At 39.0% G+C, this 23,783-nt stretch overlaps 1 protein-coding gene across 2 annotated transcripts in view; it reads left to right on the plus strand.

The window, feature by feature from the left end:
- Window positions 1-902: 902 nt before the first annotated feature.
- The window catches only part of LOC131149550 (inner membrane protein PPF-1, chloroplastic), a 51,848-nt gene continuing 28,967 nt past the window's right edge, over window positions 903-23,783 (plus strand). For both annotated transcript variants that reach the window (XM_058100093.1, XM_058100094.1), the window contains exon 1: window positions 903-1,361. In XM_058100093.1, coding sequence (XP_057956076.1) covers window positions 1,038-1,361 — 324 coding nt within the window. In that variant the 5' untranslated portion in view covers window positions 903-1,037. The remainder of the gene's footprint in view (window positions 1,362-23,783) is intronic.

A 23,783-nucleotide genomic window follows, 5' to 3' on the forward strand; every position in this document is an offset into this window, starting at 1 on the left:
TATTATCAGCAACAAATTAAATTCAAATACCCAAACAATAAAATACAAATAAAATATTATCAGCAAAAAATTAAATTTAAATACCAAAATAATGAAATACAAACCTTAAGAGTAGTGTTTGTCCATGAATCTTTTAACACAAATCACAAACTCTCTCTCGGATTATCAAAGTTTTCGATGAAATAAAAATAACGTAAAAATCTAAACACTGAACATGGAAAACATAACTTACCCCATCTCCTTATATAACTTGTAATGTGATGAAGTCCGCAACGGTCACCTGCTCGGCTGTCTTCTTTCAACGGTCACCTGCTCTGCTGTCTTCCTTCAACGGTCACCTGCTCGGTTCTGCAACAAGCACTCTGTTCGCACAAGAAAGGAGGTAGAACTGGCGAGGTTATTCTGAAGCAAATCTCGCTACTTGGAGTAGCGAGATTTGCCACGCGTCGAAATCCGGGTGGGGATAATTCAAAAGGAGATGGCAGAGCATTAATTCACAACAAAATCTCGCTACTCCAAGTAGCGAGATTTAACACGCGTCAAATTATGGTTCGCAGACAGTTACACGCATCGAAACGTGGCTGCCATAGTGTTACTCTCCCAATTAAATCTCTCTACTTGGAGTAGCGAGAATTGCCATGCGTCACTACGAGTCCTTTATGAAAGAGTAAAACTCGCTACTTGGAGTAGCGAGATTTGGTTAAAAATCGCTACTTGGAGTAGCGAGATTACGTCAGAGTTATTCTGGGAAATACTTCCCAGAATGAGGTATTATTTAATATATTTTTTTAAAAAAAAGTTAAAACTGGAAAAAACACTCTTAACGAGTCATCGTTTCGTGACGTGCAGTGGTCTGATTGGCTCTAATGGCCACGATATACGAACCGCGCAACAAAACGGATAATTCGAATGAGATTCTTTCCACCATCGCTATTCGCTAAGCCTCCTCATCTCCTCACTCCTCGGTTATCGGTCCTCACAGGCTCTTTCATGAAAGTCTGAACTGAGCGGAAGCAGACCATCTCCGTCCTCCATCCATGGCGAGGACCTTAATCTCTTCTTCTCCCTTCACCGGCACCTCTCTCCCTTCCGTCTCTCGCCACTCCTTCCCTCGCCGTAGACTCATCACCACCACCAGAGCGAAGCTCGTGAGCTTCCCCCATGACATCCCCCCAATCCATTCCCTCGATTACTCGGTCGATGTCAACGCCATTGTTAGCCGCGCCGAAGGCTTTCTCTACACGCTCGCCGATGCCGCCGCTTTTGTCGACTCCGCCGGCGCCGCTGATCCCGCTGCCGCAGTCCAGAAAAACCAAGGGTGGTTTGGATTTATCTCGGACGCCATGGAAGTCGTTCTCAAGGTAACTTTAATCAAATTTTACGCCCTAAAAAGGAACGGACGAGCGTTTCTTTGTCAATTGGGGGAAATGAGCATCCTCTTCTTTTACCTTCTCCTTGCTAATGAAATAATTGAATGAGCGTTGTTAAACAAAAGGGAATAGTTTCGATATAGTACGAAATTTTTAGCTTTATTTTCTGGCGACGACATCACTATAATTTCGTTCCATTGAAGTTTTAATGTCACCGCACTGACTATTGAACTATATTGAATTTCATATCTGTGGAAATTTCTCAAAATAGTTTATTTGTAATAGTTTTTGGAATGATTATAAAATTTGGCTTATTTTATTATGCTACTTATTTTGGTATACACAAATTTATTTATTTCTGTTTTTCGTTTTCTGTGTGAGATAATGAAAACGCGCTATTTTTCTTTTCATGATGTCAGTTTTTCAATTATTTTCGAAAAAAATAAAAAATCAGATTTTTTGATTTGTTTATTGTCAGAATACTTTAATTTCCAAATTTAACTTTTGTGGATTAAGTCATATTTATTTTATGCATAGTCTTTAATTAAAATAAAAAAAAAGGTCAATGTGAATTTAAAATATAACTAAAATAAAAAATATTCACAAATTTTCTAAATCTTTTTATAAAATAATAAAAGGCTTTTAAAAAATAATTGTCTTATACAACAACATTATTCTTGTAAAGTTTGAATTTTAAATATAATGACTATGTAAAATAATTATAATAATTTATGTTTTTAGTATAATATCTTTTAATTTTTATAATTTTTATTATTTTAATCATACCTATAATTTTTATTTTATTCAAGGACAAAAATAGCATTTTGTTCAATCAAGTTTTGAATTTGTTTTAATGTTAGAAATATTAACCAAACAAGTTAATGCTTTTTTGGTTTTTATTTTTTGCTTCTACTTTTTTGTCTTTGTTTTTTGTTTTTGTTTTCCATAATTTTTTACTATGATACAAACCGGCCCCTTAGCAATCAAACTTTATATATGCATCCATTTTACATGCGAGATGGGAGATGGGAGATTGGGGATGGGCTACCTAGCCTAGGCCCAGCTTGGGCCTCCAATGAAAAAATAAAATAAAAACAGCATGTTAATTAATGAACATGTAAAGCAGCTTGTGGAGAATTGGATTTATTCACTTGGAATTCTCTTTTGATTAGTGATGTTCAATCCAGTAATTGGTCCTTGGAAGTACCTTTTGTTTCTTTGCAAATCATGCTCCATCTACATCTAATGCTTTATGTGTCTGCATAGTTTTATGTTGTATCCTCAGGGAATTCAAACGGTTTAAAACAGCTGGTTTGTATAGATCAATTCAAATTCCTTATGATTATTTCTCTCTCTCTCTCTCTCTCTCTCTCTTTCCCCAATCCACATATAATATTTACTGCAATACCACAATTGTATTAGCTTGTTAATAAATTCTCGTGAGGATCCCTTCTCTGTCTCAAAATTGCCACGAATCCAAGTCTATAGTTTTGAGCATGTTTTTGGTTATTTTGGTCATTTGGCATGTGTTGTTGCTATGGTAGTAGGCTTGAGTTAGTAAGTGTATTGTGGTCACCATTATGTACTTGATATATATTATTTGTAAAGAGAGAGGCCTCTCATTGTCATTAGGTCTTCCAAATTACCAGATACTTTACATGGTATCAAAGCAAGATCTGACCTAATGCCAAAGTGCATAGTCGCCAAATTAACGAAATCCTAAACCTCATAATTCTATGCAAACATGCTGCTGTAGGAGGATAGTTCACACCACTGGAGACCAAAAGCCCGTCTAGGAGTTGCCGGAAAACACTGTAGTTGCTGGAAAATTCTTGGACACTGCTGCCCTTTCAGATTCCCGAGAACCCCTTCATATTTGTTGTAAAGTTAGAGATGGAGGAGAGAAGAAGAGAAGGAGAGAAGAGAAGAGGAGAAGAAGAGAAAAAGAGAGGAAAGGACTGGGTGGTAGTTTCCTGAGAGTCTACGTCCAACTCCAGGCCTGCCCTCTTATATATTACTAATAATAAAAAGTCTTAAGGACAAAAATAACCCCATTAATACAACCTAATTATTAAAATAACATATTCTCTTTAACGTCCCCGCTTAAGTTGGAGGTGTATAAATATCACCTAACCCCAGCTTGTAACAAACATTAGACAAGGCGGACTTAAATAAAGACTTCATACAAACATTGCCTCACTAATTAAAAGATTTAACAAAGGGAGTCCTCACGACCTTCTTCAACACAGCATCTTTTACAAAATGGCAGTCAACTTCTATGTGCCTCGTCCTCTCATGAAACACTGGATTGCTAGTGGTATAAATGGCAACTTGTTTATCACAAAACATATTTGTTGGCTTCATTACCAAGAATCACAACTCTGACATAAGAGACTTCAGCCACATAAACTCACTCACTGAGTCGTTGCAGTAGTTTGTTTCTTGCTATGCCAAGTAACTAGATTACCTCCCACAAATGTACAATATCCAGTTGTAAACCTTCGATCATCAACAGAGCCAGCCTAATCTGCATCAGAGTATCCCAGAATCTCACAGTTTCTATTACATTTATATATCAAACCTTTGCAGGGAGAGCCTTTGAGATACTGAAAAATCCTACAAAGAGCAACCCGTTGTGGTTGTTTGGGATTTCTCATAAACTGTTTCACCACCCCCATGGCAAAAGATATGTATAGTCTAATGACAATCAAGTAGTTAAACTTGCCAACCAACTACCCATATTGACGTTTGTCTTCAAAGTCCGGTTCAACATCCCTAGACAACTTCACATTGGGATCCATAGGAGTATCAATTGGTTTAGCTCCCAACAAACCAGCCTCGATTAGCAAGTCCAATGTATATTGTCACTGATATATTGATTCAACCCTTTCCTATACTGTATAATCTTAATACCAAGAAAGTGACGCAGATAACTCAAGTCCTTGAAATGAAATTTTTCTTGAAGCCAGTGCTTAACATCTGCAATCTTACTATGGTTGCTGCCAGTGATGATGATATCATCAACATAAACTATTAGAAGTACCACACCTGTCCTTGTTTTTCGGACAAAAATTGAATGATCAGAGTTGCACTGGATAAAGCCAGCAGAAACTACACAACTAAATTTGTCAAACCAAGCTCGAGGACACTGTTTAAGACCATAAATGGCCTTATGCAAGTTGCATACTTTACCATCCTCCCCCTAAGCAACATAACCAAGAGGTTGCTCCAAGTATACCTCCTCCTCTCCATACAAGAAGGTATTCTTTGCATTCAATTGACATGAGGGCCAAAATTAACTGCCAATGAGATCAATACACAATTTGAATTTAATCGAGCAACTAGAGAGAAGGTCTCAAAATAATCAATTCCATATGTTTGGGTGTATCCCATGGCAACCAACCGAGCCTTAAGTTGTTCAATAAGTTGGGAAGATATTTGATGGTGTAGATCCAACGACACCTAACCAACTCTTTACCAGGAGGAAGATCCACCAAGTCTCATGTCCCTTGAGTGGTCAAGGCATCCATTTCTACATCCATCGTATGCTTCCACCTCAACATGCAAGGAAGAGATAGAAATTGAGGAAGCAAAAGAACGCATAGGACTAGGAATGTGAAGAATTAACACATGGTGAGTGATAGGATAAGAAACTAAGGATTATTGAGCACATGTTCAAGTTCTTTTTGGGTGAGCAATGGACAAATCCAAGTAACATTGGGATGGATCTCGAAAACCTTAAGTCAAAATAGTGATAGGAAGAGGGGGCGTTTGCATGGTGTAGTGATGTCTGTGCTTGCTTTCTGTCATTTATAAACCTTCAATTTTTCCTCTAGATCAATAACTAATGGATTTGGGAGAGAGGTAGAAGATTTCTCGAGAGGGATAAGGATAGGAATAGGAGGATCAACACAAGTTGGGGGACCACAAATCGTTGATTGAATCAAAATAGATTCTTCCAAGGAGGACCCGACACTTGAAAATAAGGCGTCCCCTAAAAAAAGGTGACATTAGCACTAACACATTTCCTATGAGTGTGGGGATCATAACATCTATATCTTTTCTCTAGTACCCAACGAGGACATAATTTTAATAGCACAAGGAGATAATTTGTCTTGACCAGTATGTGGAGCATGAAGAAAACATGTGCACCCAAAGACACGAGGCACAGAGAACATGGATGTTTTTGGTACATGACAGAGAAGGGAATTTGTTCCCTTAGAGCACTTGATGGCATCCCATTGAGCAAAAAACAGGCTATAAGAAGAGCATTGGTTCAAAAGGTTTTAGGAACATGCATATGAAGGAATAGAGATTGTGCTATGTCAAAGTAAATGTCTATTTTTTCATTCATCTACTCTATTTCGCCGATGGGTGAGTATATATGATGTTTGATGAATAATCCCTTTGGCCAAGCAAAAAGTGAAGCTCATTTTGAACAAATTCAAGTGCATTATCAGAAATTCAGACCTCTCTTTTAACAATAGACCCAAGTTATATGCAAAAAATCAACCACAAAGGACACAAAATATTGATGGCTAGTCAAATTCTTGACCCTACATGGACCCCAAATATCTAAATGAATAAGAGAAGACAATGATTTACTATGAGACTCGACTCTAGAAGAAAGTAAAAGAGAGAGAACTATACAAAAGGAAGTGATTGTCACTTGATGTACTTAGCTTACAACTTTGAGATGTATATATAGTTATACAAGAGAGTGAGGTTATCCTAACATTCCGATGTGGGACTAAAAACTATACACTATGTTCAATACTCCCCCTCAAGCTGAAACGAAGATGTTGACAAGTCGAAGCTTGGAGAGAGCAATCTGTAATAAACCTGGGCCAACAGACTTGGTGAAGACATCAGCAACTTGGCCTTTGTAGGAGATAAAGTGGGGAGAGATAATCCAAAACTAACTTTTTCCCTGATGAAGTAATTATCCACCTCAATATGCTTGGTCCTCTTACGCAGAACTAAATCAGAAGAGAGAGATATAGCAGACTTGTTGTCACAAAACAACAAAGAAAAGTCTGTCATAGGAAAGCCAATCTCAAATAGGAGACAGCGTAGCCACAGGATCTCATAAGTACCTTGTGCCATAGCATGGTACTCAGTCTCAGCAGAAGAACGTGAAACCACCGCCTGCTTCTTATTCTTCCAAGAAAGAAGATGATCACCCTTGAAAGTACAAATACTTGAGGTAGATCGTCTGTCAGTCTTGGACCCAACGTAGTCAGCATCGGTAAACATGGAAAGACTTGGTTGTATTCTAGACGAATAGAATAATCCCAGTCCAGGTGAGGTCTTCACATACCGTAAGATATGATAGACGACATCAAGATGTGAAGTACGGGGAAAATGCATGAATTGACTTACTAGGCTCACTGCATAGGCTAAATCAGGCCGAGTGTTGGGCAAATAGATGAAGCAACCAACAAGTCTTTGATACACCAAAGGGTCTGTTAGTAGATCACCAGACTCTGCAGAAAGGGAAATATTAGGATCCAGGGGCATAGAAGCAGGCCGACATCCCAACATACTAGTGTTCATAAGGAGATCTAGGGCATATTTCCGTTGAGAGAGGGAAATGCCCTTGCGGGAGCATGCTAGCTCAATGCATAAGAAATACTTGAGGGGTTCCAAATCCTTGATGTCAAAGGTGTCCCCCAACTCCTTTCTAATCTGAGCAATTACAGACAAGTCATTACCTGTAACAATAATATCATCGACATAGATAGAGATAATGGTGCAAGGACCATGGGAGAGACGCCTAATAAAGCAAGTGTGGTCTAACTGGCATTGAATATATCCTATAGAGAGAACCACATCACTGAATCTTCTGAACCATGCACGAGGTGATTGCTTAAGCCTATATAAGGACTTGCGCAATTTACACACCTTTCTAGTATTCTCCCCCTAAGCAAAAAATCGGGAGGGGGATCCATGTAAATAGTATCAGTAAGATCACCATTCAAGAAGGCGTTCTCGACATTAAGTTGATATAAAGGCCAAGTGAAAGAAGTCGCCAAAGAGATCAAGAGGCTTCGCCACAAGAGCAAATGTAGCATGGAAATCCTGACTTGGAATCTGCGTAAAACCCTTTACCACCAAGCGGGCTTTATACTTGTCAACATTACCATCTACAAGGTGTTTAACTGTGAACACCCATTTACAGCCCACCGTGCGTGCACCTGAAGGAAGGGGAATAAGATCTCAAGTATGCTGATTGCAATGCACAACTCGGGGTACGATTGAGAAGATAGGCTGCAATGAGAATGGCGTGAGGCCAATAAGACTTGGGGACTTGCATTCCCTGAAGAAGACAACGGACAATAGACATGATGTGGCGATTTTTGCATTCATCCACACCATTCTGTTCGGGAGTGTAGGGACATGTCAGCTGTTGGAGAATAACCTGTTGACTCACAACCATTGTCAGACCTCAAGATACGAACCACGGTATTGTATTTAGTCTTAATCATTCGCAAGCAAGCTTGAAAATGAGTGAAAACTTTGGATTTATTTTTCATGAGATAGACCCAGGTACAACGGGAGTAATCGTCAATAAAGGTGACATAATATTGATGCTGAGTGAGTGAGGAGATAGGGGAGGGACCCCAGACATCACTATGAACAATATCAAAAGCTGCAAGAGAACGGTGCATACGAGACATATAAGATGAATGAACATGCTTAGATAATTCGCAAGTAGCTCACTGAAAATTAAAATTCTTGCAAGCTTTATTAAATTCTGGAAATAGCCAACACAAATATTTAAAATTTGCATGTCCCAAATGGGCATGCCACAAATTGAAGGTTTTTTAAAGAGAAAATAGAGGAAACATCAGAAGGAAAAATAGATGCCTAAAAGCCAGAAGAGGATGTAGGACAGGAAGGCGGATCGCCAAAGTAGTAGAGCCCACCCCTTTCAAAGCCCTTGCCAAAAATCTTCCTCGAGCTCAGATCCTGCGAGTAACAAGAGTTGGGTAAGAAAACCACAGCACAGTAATATTGTTTGGCAACACGGCTAACTAGATAACAAGTTATAGGAAAATTGTGGAACATAATAAACAGGGAATAAAGATAGAATCGAGGATAAATAGGCCGTGCCTTGGGTATGAATGGAACGAGAGGTACCATTGGCAACGAACCAATGAAGGGACGGGGGATGTAATGAAAGATGTCTCACCAGTCAAATGGTTGTTCACCTTGAGTCTTGTATCCAAACGGGTGTGCCACCAGGCGTGCCAGACTTACTTAAAAGGGTTGTAGGGTTACCTGCAACAAAGGTGGCTATAAAGGAGGATGCAATTGGTGCAGCAGAGGCAAGGAGGCTAATCTGAGACTAAAGCTGAGTAAGTTGAGCCTGGAGTTGGGAGAAATCTAGAGTAGCAGCAGGTGCAGGAGTAAGAGAAGTCGGAGGTGCAGTAAGAGATTTTGCAACAGCTCTAATGTTAGAAGGTCCCTGACCTTTGCCACGGCCACGACCATGAGAGGCTTTTTTGGAGTAACGCTCCTGCAGCTCAGGGTGGAGAATGAAGCTGCGCTTAATGGTGTGATTATTCCGTTGGTAGTGCTGGCAGAATCAAGTCTTGCGGTCAACAGCCCTAGCACCAGTAGGGGCTGCAAAGGCAACCTGCTCGAGCACACTAGAAGAAGCAAATCTAAGGAGAAGACGTTGTTGCTGATCATCACCATCAATCATTGCAAATGACTCGTACAAAGAGGGCACTGGGGATGTGTTCAAAATCTGAGTTCGGAGTGATTCGAACTCAGGATTTAAACCCATCAAGAACTGATAGGTATGCCGATGATCCTGGCGGTTTGCCTTAATAGCAGCTGTCTCAGTAGGAAACTCAGAAAAAGGCTCAAATTGGGTGAGCTCCTCCCACCAAGACTGGAGATAGCCAAAGAAGTCAGTCACAAATAAACCCAAAGAAGCCTGGGTTGCCTGGTGGAGCTCCTGATAAAGCTAAAAAATCCGAGCCTCACACCTTGTGTAGGCAAACATTTTGGTCAAGGCAGACCAAAGGCTATGAACAGTATCGTGAAACATAAACATCCTGTAGAGGCGGTCTTCCAATATCCAACTCAAGATGACAGTTGCCAATTGACCATTGTCGGTGAGCCGGATCAGTATTAGCAAGGCGAAACACCAATCCTAACAACCACTTAGCCTTGCCATGGCCCCCAAGATATAAGCGAAGGGACTGTGACTAGGCATGAAAGTTGCCGCCATTCAGAAGAATGTTGGTGACCTTCTAAACAGGAGCAATCTGAGCGAGAGATAAGTTAGGGCATGGAAGGTTCAGATAAGAAGAGGTGGATTTACTGTCCTTGGTAGGCATATCACTGTCCTTGGTAGTTGGTAGCCATTGTAAAGAAAAGGAATAGGCTGCAAAAGCATCAACACAGCTAAGCAAAGCAAGTCTCCGAAAAAAGGACGTCAGAAGCCATCGGAGTCACCGGGAAAGTCGCCAGAAAAGCCGACGGAGTCATCGAAAAAGTTGTCGAAGTCGCTGGAAGGCACCAGGAAAGTCAATGGAAGTCGCCGGAAAAGGGCAATGGAAATCGCAAGAAAAGTCGACACAGTCATCGAGAAAGTCGCCGGGAAGTTGCCGGAAAAAGGTCACTAGAAAGTGACAGTATGAAATGATGCACCGGGAAAATAGTAGATTGATTTTTCTGATGTTCAAGATCCACTAAAAGTGGCAAGTACAGAGCATATGACTCAACCTACTACCAATAAAGCTTTCTGATGCACAAGCTCCATATACGTGGTGAGTGCAGAGCATATGGCTCAATTGAGAACCTGAACCTTAAACAATGAACCCAACCTTGTTCTGATACCAAGAAGAAAGTAAAAGAGAGAGAACTATACAAGAGGAAGTGAATATCACTTGGTGTACTTGGCTTACAACTTTGAGTTGTATATATAGCTATACAAGAGAGTGAGATTATCCTAACATTCTGATGTGGGACTAAAAACTATACACTATGTGCAATAGCTCTAGACAGAAAAGATGTCTTGATATGCTTTCCCAACTAACATGCAAAACAATAAAAAGGAGAAACAAACTTGAACATAGGAAAAACTTCTTGTAGTTTTTGAAGGGATGGATGACCCACACGAGCACGCCACTAATCAAGAGAAGCAACATGAATTTAAATTGGGGAAGCCATATGATAAGAATTGGACCCACCATGACCACCATCGAATAGTACATGCCATCCTCCCCAGGCCTTCCACCAATCTTCTTCTTCGTCTGGAGATCTTGAATAGCACAATGAGATGGAAAGAAGCTCACAGAACAGTTATGAGACTTAGTTAATTGACTAACTAATTGCAAGTTCAAGGGAAATTAAGGCACATATAACACAAATGAAAGTAGGAGGAATTGAGGGAATATTACTAGGACTAGAAACTGGAGTTACCGAACCATAAGCAAAAGTAACCTTAGAGTGTAAAGTAGTGGGGTTCAAGGACTCAACAAATTAGTACGACTTGTCATATGAGAGGAGGCACCTAGAATCTTTAAACCAAGGCATGGAGTATGAAGGGGCAAGAAGGCCGGTTGTACCTAAATGGACCATAGTAGCACTAGATGTAAAGGACTGAGTTTGGAGTTGTTGAACCATGCAAAAAAGATTCTTAAACTCCTCGAGACACGGTGGATGATGTACTCAACTTTCAGTGGAGTGGCTAGGTACATTTGAAGTGTCAACAGAAGAATCGCCCTTCGCAAGAGACTTATCGAAAACCCAAGATGGTTTCCCAAGGAGATCCCAACAATGAATAATGGTATGATTTTCCTTGCCGCAATGTGTGCAAATGTGAGACTTGCCATGAAAAATACTCCTCGTCATATTACACAGCCACTGCCATGAACACATTCCAAACCTCGTCCTCGTCCTCCAAAACTTCCCCTACTACAGTTGGAGGTGGTATCCATGGCTGACTTATCATGGGAAGGAGCTTGAGTAGTCAGGCAGCACACACTAACACAAGCAGGACTTTTAGGACTTGAAAAAAAAAAAACCAGAACTTACAACACCTTAAACTATCAAAAATCCAGAACTTCAATAGGCAGTTATGACTACAGAGTGGAGCTTACAATATACTAGGAGGAATTATTTGACCACCAAGAACAGGGCAGACCACAGCAAAAAGTGCAGGCATTTAATCAACAACCTGGAAGCAGCTGCAGGCATTATGGCTGGTGGCAACTGGAAACGGATGTAGGGAATAGGAAATAAATATTTGAACACCAATTGAAACCAACCAGCAATCAGTACAAGATTGCAAGCAATCAATCATGAATACACGTCATCAAAACGGCATCATCAGCGGCAGCAGAGTATAACTGACTTCACATGAGCGAATCACCATGAAAACACACAACTTCCTGCCAAGGACGCTGCACAACCTGACCCAGAGGGATTGTGTCCTTAATCGACTCTCAAACCAACCAGAAAATCATATTTTAGGACTGATTAGGGGTGGATAAGGAAAAAAAAAAAAACACGAAAAACAGAGTATCAAAACCCATTCAGATAAATCAGATTTGAAGGAGATCAATGCTCTGCTGATTGACTTGTTTGCAAAATTTCACAGCCAGACCCTCAGGTGCCGCCAAGTGCCTGTTTAAAGCCAGCAGCTCAAATTCCATGTGCTGGTGCGTGAGTGTTTTGAGCATCATTTTTGCTTCCATTGATTCCAAAATGTATTAAATACTCCCATACATCTTAATATCAAGTTGCTGGTCATGTATTTTGTTCAAAGATCTTATCGGTTTTTCACTCGTAGAACTTTGTTAATGGTTGTTATCGTTAGGGCTGTGTGTTGGTTCCTTTGGGCCGCTTGTTCGTTTCTTGGGGCTGTGGTAGTATAATGCTGGTTTGTTTGTGACTTTTTTGTGGTTTTCACCTTGTTTGAGGTTTTTCTGGTTGTTCTTTAACCTTGTTTATCGCTGGTCTTGTTTGTGTGTGTTGGGATGGAGTCCATAATTCCAAGAGTTTGTTTCCTTCATCATTGCCACAGATAACAGCCAAGAAGTTAGATGGAAAAAATTATGTGCAGTGGTCTAAGGCTATCGGTTTCAACCTAGGCCTAAGGATGGCGAAAGGAAAAAAAAACATGGATTTAGGAACTTCCATTTTTTGTCTCCTTATTGTGGAACCAAACTCCAGATCGCATGCATGTGCATGCATTTGGATACATGCAAGGAGGTTTGGATTATGTCAAGCTCTTATATTTTAGTAAGATTATACGTATGTACAATCTATCCTTGGAGTATTTTTAGTTACAGTAGGGAGATAGGGGTGTGATATAATACTTTGCATAGATGAAGCGCATCCACAAGAAACTTAACATCGTGCCACTTGCAATTGCCGATGTCCATGAGATGCAAAATCAAAGCGACCAGATGATAGTTCTTTGGGTCCTAGTGGGTTTGAAACTTGAGTTTGAGGCAGTCTTCAAAGTGGTAATGTCCACGAGCTTCACATCCTCTCCCAATCGTCTTCCTTGTCTTTAAATCCTAAATGACAATAGAATCAGGAAAGAAAGTTAATAATAATGCATGATGGTTTATTGTGAAGATCCCAAAATTGCTTGATCATGTGACCTCCTCATCCACAATGAGTGCATTGTGAGGGGGACCTTTACCACATTCTTGATTCATCCCTTCCACCACAATCACTCGAACCACCTCGAGAACTTTTGTGATTGTTTGGTGAAAAACTAGAATCACCTTATGTAATGAAAACAGTCTTCTTAGAAGGTGAACGCCAGAAATAGGGGCAAAGGAATGTGTACAGAAGGAAACACAAAGGATGCAAGAATAAGCATAAGCAAAGAATCATAACTCTGTCCTACCAAGGATTTGGGACCAAATTGTCTCAAATTTGAGATTCAAACATGCTAAGACTCAAAAACTCCCTCTGCTTTTGCATCTTATGGACATCAACAATTGTGGGTTGCACAATATTAAGTTCCATGCACTTCATATCTGCAAAGTTCTTTGTAACACTTATGTCTCCCTATTTTAAATGAAAATGCTTCACGGATAGATAGTACATACGTGATATGTTTAATGTTCATGGAGTATAAGAGCTTGACATAATTCCAAACTCCCTTGCATACATCCAAATGTATGCACATCTATGCGAACTAGGGTTCCATTAAGTTCCATTATAGGGAGACAATCAATGCATCTTCCTGAATCCATGCTTCTTTCCTTCTATTGTTTGAAGGCTTGCCCTGTTGCCAAGGGATATACTCAAGTGTACCATGTACGGCTTGGATTATTTACGCACATTCTCCCCAGTTGCTAAACTTGCCTTATTAAGTTTTTTCATCTCTTTGTTACTACCGCTGCGTCAATTAGATGTGGAGAATGCCTTCCTATATGGTTATCTTAAAAAGGTGGTTTATATGAAGCATTCACTTCGATTTATTGTTTAGAAGTTAGGCTTAGTGTGTTGGCTCAAGAAATCATTGCATGGTCTAAAGTAGACTTCCAAAGTGTGATTTGGGTGATTCAATGTTGTAATACTTGAGTTTGGCCTATGGTAGATCACTTTTAATTTTATCATAGTTTTGTATTTGGTAGGATTTTGCTTATGTATATGAATGGTATTGTGATTGCTAGTGATGATCATGATATCTAATGCCTAAAGTATTTTCTATTGACTAAATTCTAGACTAAAGATTTAGGACCATTGAAATACTTCTTGGGTATAAAGCATCCAAATTTCACATGGAATTGTTTTGTCATAGAAAAAGTATGTACTTAACCTTTTGAATGAGATTGATATATTGGAATCCAAGCTAGTGCCACGCATGGGTGATTTGTTGGCCAACCTTGGATGGTATGAGAGACTTGTTGGAAAGTTGAACTGTCTTACAGTTGCTCCACCGGATACATCTTTTGCAACAAGTGTTTTGAGCCAATTTCTAGATTCGCTTAGAATGATTCATCACAATGTTGTAATTTGCATCTTTAGATACCTCAAAGGAGCACTTGGGAGAGATCTCTTATATCACAATTAAGGTCACACATATAGTCAGGAATATACAAATGCAGATTGGGTTGGGTCACCTTCCGACATTTGATCCACAACCCGATATTTTAGTTTTATTAGTGGTAACTTTGTATCCTAGAAACAAACTATGCTGACCAAGTCGAAGCGCTGAGTAGATTATCACACTATGGCTACATGTGAACTTGTTTGGTTAAAGAACATGTTGGAAGAATTTGGTTTTCCACATTCTCGGTCTATGTAGTTGTGTGTGATAATTGAGTTGCTATTGATATTCTTTACAACCTAGTCTCCTATGAGCATACAAAGCACATTGAAGTTGATTTCACTTTGTTCATGAGAAACTTGCGCAGAAGGTCATTACCACCACTCATGTGGAGTTTGAATTGCAACTTGAAGATTTATACATGAAGGCCTAGGGGTTGCTTGTGTTAAATTCATTTGTAACAAACTAGGAGCATATGATATTTATGTTCCAGCTTGAGGGGGGTTGGTATTGGCTGTTTTTTTCAATTAGTATGTGCTATTGCTATGTTACTAGGCATGAGTTAGCTTGTGGTCATTGTTATGGGGGGCAGCCTAGACCTTTGGCTGCTATGGAGGAGTTTAATAATTGTTTAAACAATTGTGGTTTTGTTGATTTAAAATTTCATGGTCGGCACATGTCTTTGTTTAATGGGCATGTTGGTCCGACTAGGAGATGGGCGAAGCTTGACCGGGCTCTTGTGAATGTGCCGTTCATTAATCGTTTTCAAACTGCTAGGCTGGAATACTTGGCGAGGAAGACGTCGGATCACAAACCTATGCTAATTCACTTCTCAAATGACTTGACAAGATATGGGCCACCTCCTTTCAGGTATCAAAATATGTGGAGTTCCCACGAAAATTTTTTCCCTTTTATACGTCAGATTTGAATGCAACCAGTTTAGGTTTCGGGCATGTGTAAGTTGGTTGCTAAGCTTAAAATGGCAAAAGTTGCTTTAAAAAGTTAGAATGTAGAGGTCTTTGGTTGGATGGACCTTAATATCAAGGATTTAGAGAATCGAATGATAGACTTGGAGGAGCAGTTACAAACGGGATATAGTCAGGAGGTGGAGATAGACTTCGTGGTTACAAAATGTGAACTAGATTATTGGGAAAAAAGAGAGGAAACTCGTGTTGCTCAGCTTGCGAAGAAGTGATGGTTGGTGGAGGGTGATTAAAATTCCAAGTTTTTTCATGCGGTTATTAATCAAAAAAGGAATTCTTCGTTGATTAATTCTATGGTCTTAGAGGATGGTACGGTTCTGGTGTCCCCCAATGAGACTCATGAAGGTGCGGTTAAGCATTTTCAAAATTTTCTCTCGGAACAATCTAATAGAGCATTACTTGATTTGAGCCAGCTTATCTCTAGGGAGATATCAGATGAAGAAAATGAGTATTTTGGTCAAAGATCCTTCAGAAATGGAGCTGAAAACAACTCTAAATTCTATCCCAAAAGATAGTAGTCCAAGACCTGATGGTTTTGGATCAGGATTTTACAAATCTTGTTGGGACTTTGTTAAAGAGGATTTGCTAGAAGTTGCCAAGGAATTTTTCTATGGAGTGTCTCTACCCATATTTTTCACGTCCTCGTATTTTGTTCGTATCCCTAAGGTGAAGGATCCAAGAAGCTTTGAAAAGTTCAGATCAATTAGCTTGTGTTCTGTCGCATACAAAATTTTTTCAAAAATTATTGTTGGTTGATTGACGCATTGCGTGAACAGAATTATCTCTCTGGAGCAAGGGGCTTTTCTCTCGGGTAGAAGTATTTTTGAAAATATTACTCTGGCACAAGAAATGGTTCACTCAAACAACAGAAAAAGTAAAAGGGGAAATGTAGTATTTAAAGTGGATATGACAAAGGCTTATGATAGGGTTGACTGGAGATTTTTGATTTGGGTCTTGGAGGGTTTTGGCTTCTCTAGTAATGTTTGTAACTTGATAGCAGAATGTGTTAAGGCCCTATGGTTTTCGATCATGATGAATGGTACGAATATGGGTTTCTTCAAGTCTCAATGGGGCCTTCGGTAAGGTGATCCACTATTTCTATATTTATTTATGTTGATGGAAGAAATTCTTTCTAGATTATTTAAAAAAAAAAAAAAATTGAGGAAGGCAGGATTGGAAATTTTTATCTTCCAAAGGAGCTCCTTTAATCTCTCATCTATTATATGCGGATGACTTGCTTGTTTTTGCTAACGGGGAAAGAAGATCTTTGAAGATGCTTTTGAATACGTTGGATTTGTATGAGAGTTGGTCTGGCCAATTAATCAATAAGGAGAAATCAACTCTCTTATTGTCCAACAAGATCAGCATTTCAAAAATATTAATTTCATTCTCTCTTCTTTTCTATGGGAGGGAGAGTAATGTAGGGCAAAAATGAAATGGTGTGCTTGGTCAAAGGTTTGTATACCCCTAGATGAAGGGGGTGTTGGCATAAGGGACGTTAATGATGTTCAAAGATCTTTTCACATGAAGTTTGCTCGAGGAATGATGACATTAGATAATCTTTGGACTTGTTTCTTTAAGGCTAAATGCGTTAAATCAGGTCAAATGGCTTCAATCAAATATGCTCCTACGGGCTCTTGATTTTGGAAGACAATCTTAAAGGTCTTTCTAGAAGTCAATGAGAATGTTTATGTGAAGGTTAGATAAGGAAAAACTTCCTTTTGGTTTGATAAGTGGTTGAGCAGTGGTCCCCTTGCGGAGTGTTCTCACACGGTCCAGCATCCTAAGTTTAAGATTCAAGATTGTTGGGAGTCTGAGAATTGGGATACTGATATGACGGAAGATTTGGTAGGGGTCCCCAAAATAGATGAAATTTTGTTGTCGTCTATAAAGCACAAAACGGGGCCTGATGTGTATGTTTGGAAGCCTTTCATAAATGGAAAATTTTCAACTGCCTTGGCTTGGGAGGTGATAAGAATTAAAGGGGAGCAGTACCTGTGGATGGATTGGGTCTCGCATAAACTTCTACCTAAGAAAGTATCGATGTGTATGTAGAAAGTCATGTTCCAATGTCTTCCTGTAGATGAGAGAGTGTGGAAACTAGGAGTTGATATGGTCTCATGTTGCAACTGTTGCGTGGATAAAAAGGAGGAATCTCTCAATCATGTTTTGAGTACGAGATCCATTGAAAGTATGGTTTGGAAGAAAGCAGTGTCTGTCTTGGGAATTTTAAACTTTGATGATGAACCTTGGAGGGTGAAGATTAGTAGATGGTTCAAATATGCCAAAAAATCAACCCAAAAAGGTACGATCATCGGTTTGTTACCTATTATAATTTCTTGGAGACTATGGCTCAAACGTTGTAAAGCTCGCATGGAAGATAAGTATGAGTCAAGATTGCAGTTTGGTTATCGGTGAGGTTTTGGCTTGCTAAAATTGCAAAAGGCGTGAAGGGTTCTCTGCCTTCTATTGATAAGAATTTATTGGAAGAGTTTCAAGTGAAAATGATAACACCAAATGTTAGAACTCCTCGAAAAGTAGTATGGGAAAAGCCTCCTATAGGTTGGTTGAAGCTAAATATTGATGGCTCTTGTAGAGGAAATTCGGGTTCTTGTGGTGGTGGTGGTATCATCTGCGACTCATCAGGTAATATTAAGGCTGCTTTCTCTGAAAAATTTGAGTCAGGTACTAATAATAGAGCGGAGTTGTAGGCTTTTACTATTAGTGTTTGGCTCTATAAAGAGTTGGGATATCAGAATATTTGTATTGAAAGCGACTCGGAATTGGTGGTGGGATGGATTACATCTGGAATTTGCTCTTCCTGGTACTTATGAGACTTTTGGGAATTGTTAAAGGAGGAGCTACAGGGCCTTCAGTTCTCTATAAAACACCAATTTAGAGAAGGTAATCAGGTGGCGGATTACTTGGTTCGTCAAGGCGAGGGAGGCAACACGAGGAGATATTTTGTAGGTGATTGCTGCCGAGTAAAATGAGAGGTCTAATTCGTATGGATAAGATGAGTATTCCAAGCCTTCATTTTTAAATGTCATCATTTGGTTCTCCTATGTTTTCCTCAGGTTTTTGTTTTTTAGGTAATTGACATCAGTTTGCAGGTATTTTGTTTTTGTTCGTGTTTGTTTTGTTTTGATTTCATATGAGCTTGTTTAGTTTGTTTTAGTTGGTTAATAGTACAGGTTTTGTTAGGCTTGTATTGGTTTTGTTGCCTGGGCTGGTTTTGCTAGTTTACTTGGAAATCCCTTGTGGCATGTTTGTAACCACGGTTTTCCTCTGCCATAAGTGAGCACTATCACTAAATTTGAGGTTTTCGAATATATATATACATATATATATATATATATATATTATAAATAGAGGGAGTGGCCAATCATTGTGATTAGTTACCAAATACTTCAATAGAGCATGGTAATATGACTTATAGGACAACAAAATTTCAACATTGTAAAATTTTCTTGTTCATTGATTTTTAGCTTTGATGCTGATTGCTTTTTTTTGCCAACATGTTTCATGGCCCTTAATATTATTTGGATGCAATGAAGTGCACTCTAAATTTCAATCCAAAAGAACCTAATAGAACAACCATTTGAGTTGGAAGAATAGAACGTGAGGGAAATCAACATGGACCTGTAATTATATCTCATCTGATACAATGGAAATAAACAATGCTTGCAGTTCCAAAGTATGTAGTATTGGGGGGTATCTCACTCCATAGTCCATGGTGGAAATCCAGCAATGAAGACATGTTTTCAACATCTTTTTGGGTATGTTAACTTTCAAATAAACATTTTTTGGCCCCATTTTGGTGAACTCTTTTTTGGTGATGATTTTTAGTGAGTCATAGTATGCCACCATACACAATTTGCCGTATAGTCTTTTACTTTGGTTTTTTGGTAAAAAATTGTTAGAGGTAATTTATGTCTTTTAGTATTATTATCATTATTATTGAATGTGTTAGTATGTTAATTAATGAGAGTTAGTAAGGGTATTATTGTCATTAGAATGTAACTAAATTGTATTATAAATAGAGGGAGAGACCTATCTTCAACTTAGATCATTCATTTTAATCAAATCTTAGCATGGTATTAGAACGTGATCCAACCTAAACCATATTCCCTCAGCTGTCGCCGGAAGACACCATTCCCGCGGCTGTCCTTCCCAGATCCACCTCCATCCCATATTTTTTCACAAAACCAACCATACACCCCTAAACAAACCCCCCCGATGACTCACCCCACAAAACCCCATCGCCGGAGGACCCCCCACGCTCCCTCACGTGCCAGACAAATTCCGGCAGGGCTGACCCCATGTGCTGGCTTGTGTCTGAAGTTCCGGCTACTTTTTTTTTTTTTTTCCCCTCTGCCATGCTCTGATTCCTTCTCTAGACTATATTATCAAGCTGTTAGGCCAGTTTTTTGCTAAAAAATTCAACCTTTTTCGACTATGCACTCATGGCATTCCGTTAATTTCTGTGCAAGGTTTGTGAAGGCTTCTTTGTTAGTTTTTTTGGAGTTGTGGCAGTGTTCGCATGTTCAGTTGTGAGGCTGTGGCAATGCTATATCCGTTGGTGAGTTGTTCACCTCGTTCGTGGTTGTGTTGGTGCTTCACATAGTTTGTGATTTTCCTGATTAGTTTTAATTTTTAATTTTTTTTTTTTGTGTGGTTGCTGATTGTGAGTGTTGGGATGGAATCTATGAATCCCAAAAATATGTTTCCTCCATCACTGCCACAAATAACGACTCAAAAGTTGGATGGAAAGAACTATGTTCAACGGTCTGAGGCTGTTCGTATTTATTTAGCAGGATTAGGGAAATCTGACCACTTGCTCCAATCTAATCCTTCTTATGAGAAGAGAAAAGATGTGTGGGTTCAAGAAGATGCCTTGATTGTTACCCTTTTATGGAATTGATGGAGCCACAGATTGCACGGATGTGTATGCATCTAGATACGTGCAAGGAAATTTGGGATTATGTCAAATACATGTATGTATGATTTATACTATGACTCTAGGAGCACTTTCAGTTACAACAAGGAGATAGGAGTATCGCAGATTATTTTGGAGGGATAAAGCGTATTCATGAGGAAAGGTCTTTATATCATGATCAGTCACACTTATATCCATAGATATATAGATGTAGATTGGGCTGGATCGCCTTTCGATCAGAGATCCACCATCGGGTGCTATATCTTGGTTGGTGGTAATTTGGTTTCTTGGAAGAGTAAGAAACAAATTGCGGTGGCAAGGTCAAGTGCTAAATCAGAATATAGAGCTATGGCTCACACTGCTTGTTAACTTTTCTGGTTGAAGAACATGTTAGAAGAATTGGGTTTTTTGCATTCTCAACCTATGAAGTTGATATGTGACAATCAAGCTGCTCTTCATATTGCCTCCAACCTGGTCTGTCATGAGCGGACGAAGCACATTTTGGGAGAAACTTGTGTAGAAGCTCATTACAACTGCTTATGTGAAGTCAGACATGCAGCTTGCTGATTTGTTTACCAAAGCGTTGTGGGGTGCTTGTGTTAAATTCTTTTGTAACAAACTAGGAGCATATGACATTTATGCTCCTGCTTGAGGGGGAGTGTTAGAGGTTATTTATGTGTTTTAGTATTATTATTATTGAGTGTGTTAGTATGTTAATTAATGAGAGTTAGTAAGGGTATTATTGTTGTTAGAATGTATTTAATTTGTATTATAAATAGAGGGAGAGACCTATCTTCAAGTTAGGTCTTTCATTTTAATCAAATCTTAACAAAAATAAATGCCTTTCCAGCAAGAATTCCCATTAATACAGTACTAGGGAAGTAGTCATGGATGTTTGCTTATGAAAAATTATTGTTGGTGTATTGGCTTATTGCTGATACAGGATGATTCCCTTGTAACAGCATTTGGAAATGTAAAATCCCTTCCAGAAGTTTCTTTTATTTATTTATTTATTGTTTGGACAGCTATGCTAGACAAATTCTTGACCATAGCTGATTTTTGTAAGAGGGGGTTTACATTGGCAAATGGGGGGTTACATCATTACATGCATAAAGCTCATGGTGTGAGTGCAACTACTGCTCAGCTGCTTCTGCAGGACTGCTGTTTATTTGCTCCTGCATTTGTCCATTTGCATTTGTTTGATATTTTGTTTAGGCTCGAATTGAAGTTTCCTGGTTAATGTCTTTTTATGTGAAGGCATTCTGTGTTTTTTTGGATAAAAGAAGAGGGTATTTCATTAAGGAGGAAAGAATGTACAAAGCAGAGAATAAGAAATCCTCCTAAGAAGATAAGTACAAAAAAAATAATGAAGTGTGTCAATCTCATTGTAAATCTGAGAAGCAAACCCCTCTAGAACTCCTAGCTGCGATTGACCAAAGCAAATCCAAAAATGAATCCTGTCCTAGAGCAAAGAACATATCATTATCTTCCCTGTAAAATCACATGCATTTCCTTTCCTACCAAATTCTCCACAAAGCTGCAAAGATCCGACATCTCCTCAAGGCTGAGCCATCTCCGCTCCTACTAAAATCTATATAAGAAATAGCCAGCGAAATCCTCCACTGAATGTGGCAAACCTAGTACTCTCCAAACAAAATGAACAACTTATTCCAAATCCTTTAGAAGAACAACGCAAACAAAGATGAAATATAAAGGAAACTCATCCAGAGATAAAGTCTTCAAAGGCCTTATACTTTGCAACAGATGGATGGTGTTAACTCTATTCAAAACAAGCAACCAAATAAAAGCCTTGATCTTATAGGGGAATTTAGCCTTCCAAATAGTACAACATGCCAACATGAAGTAAATGCTCTAAAAAAATTTACAAGAAAAAATCTATGAAGAATCTAAAATGTAGGACTGAATACCTTCCCTATTGGAACATTGATGACCTTCCAACAACAACAAAGAAGAGAGCTCCTCTATCTCCCTATCATAAGGGACCTATTCAAATAGAAATCCCAAGAGATGCTTTGCCCATTTGAGATTAAAAAAAATGATACCGTTATGCACCAAGGATAGACAACATGAACAAGGAAAAGAATGAAAAGCTCCCAATCACTCAACCAAACATATTCCCCAAAATGGATGTGGGGATCGTTGCTCCAAATCACTTAACAAAAAATATTTCTCAAAATGAATGCGAGGATTGTTACCCACAACAAATTTGGTATAAGGGATAAAGAGAGGGTAGATATGTGAAACACACCTTCAGGGACTCCCAAAAGAACATAGTATTCCCAAATTAACATCCCACCTATTTATCTACATTTCAAACTTACTTTAAATAACTTTGTGCCAAAGGAATTTTTCCTTTAACGGAAAGCACCAAAACCATTTACCCATTAAAGTTGTGATTTTAGACACCAACTTACCAGCATCCAAACACCCTTCCTTCTTTGACCTATGAATGACCTCCTAACTAACCAAATGATCTCTCTTCTCCTTAACCCAAATCAGAGGAAGTCTCTCAAAATGCTCTCAATCTTACTGGCTTACTCTTCTAGGAATTCTAAAACTAGACAAATAAAGAGGTTACTAGAAAGTCAAGCCTGAATAAGTGTGATATGCCCACCTAAAGAAAATAAAGCACCCTTTCACCCATCCAGATGCTTAGATACTTCGTGTACCCCTGAGTAAGTCAAAAGACAAACATGCTACAGCTCACCAAAAAGGTTGTTAGAATACCACTGTACCTAAACCTTAAGCTATTATGTTGTGCGCCAACTCAGTTCGATAGCATATGGAGAGAGAAACAAACTATAAGCAGCACCCAATATAGGGAACATGTTAGAATACCACTTTGCCTAAAAGCTTAAGTTATTAGGTTGTGGGTGAACAATGTATATCAGGCCTTTACAAAATTCAACTCCAAAGATCTATTAGAATTAAGATTAATATATGAAATCCCACTCTTCCCCAATTTTAAACTTAAAACCCCTCAAGCAGTTGCAAAGTAGTAAGCACATTCAAAAGACTTTTTTTGTGATTGCCTAAGAAAATAGTATTGTCTAAAGATGAAGAAAATAGTATTGTCTAAAGATGAGACACCACCACCTCCTAACTCCCCACCCCAATCCCTCTCACAAAACCTCCACAGCCCTATGTACCAATCTACTCAAGCTGTCTACAAGAACAAACAAAAATGGAGAAAGTGGACCCCCTTGCCTAACACCCCTTCAAGCCTTAAACCACGCCTTAGGTTTTCCTTGACAAGAACTCCCTCATCCAAGCCTTTCACCTCTCACCAAAATCCTTTCTAGCAAATATCTTATCCAAAAAATTCTGACATGGTCGTAAGACTTTTCAATGATCTGAAGGTATGCAACTTAGTTGGAGAGGAATCATAGTGATGAGAAAAGAGTTCTGAAGTTTAACCTATGGGTATTATGTGG

This window comes from Malania oleifera, chromosome 2 (genome assembly GCF_029873635.1).
Source record: "Malania oleifera isolate guangnan ecotype guangnan chromosome 2, ASM2987363v1, whole genome shotgun sequence".
Taxonomy (NCBI): domain Eukaryota; kingdom Viridiplantae; phylum Streptophyta; class Magnoliopsida; order Santalales; family Ximeniaceae; genus Malania; species Malania oleifera.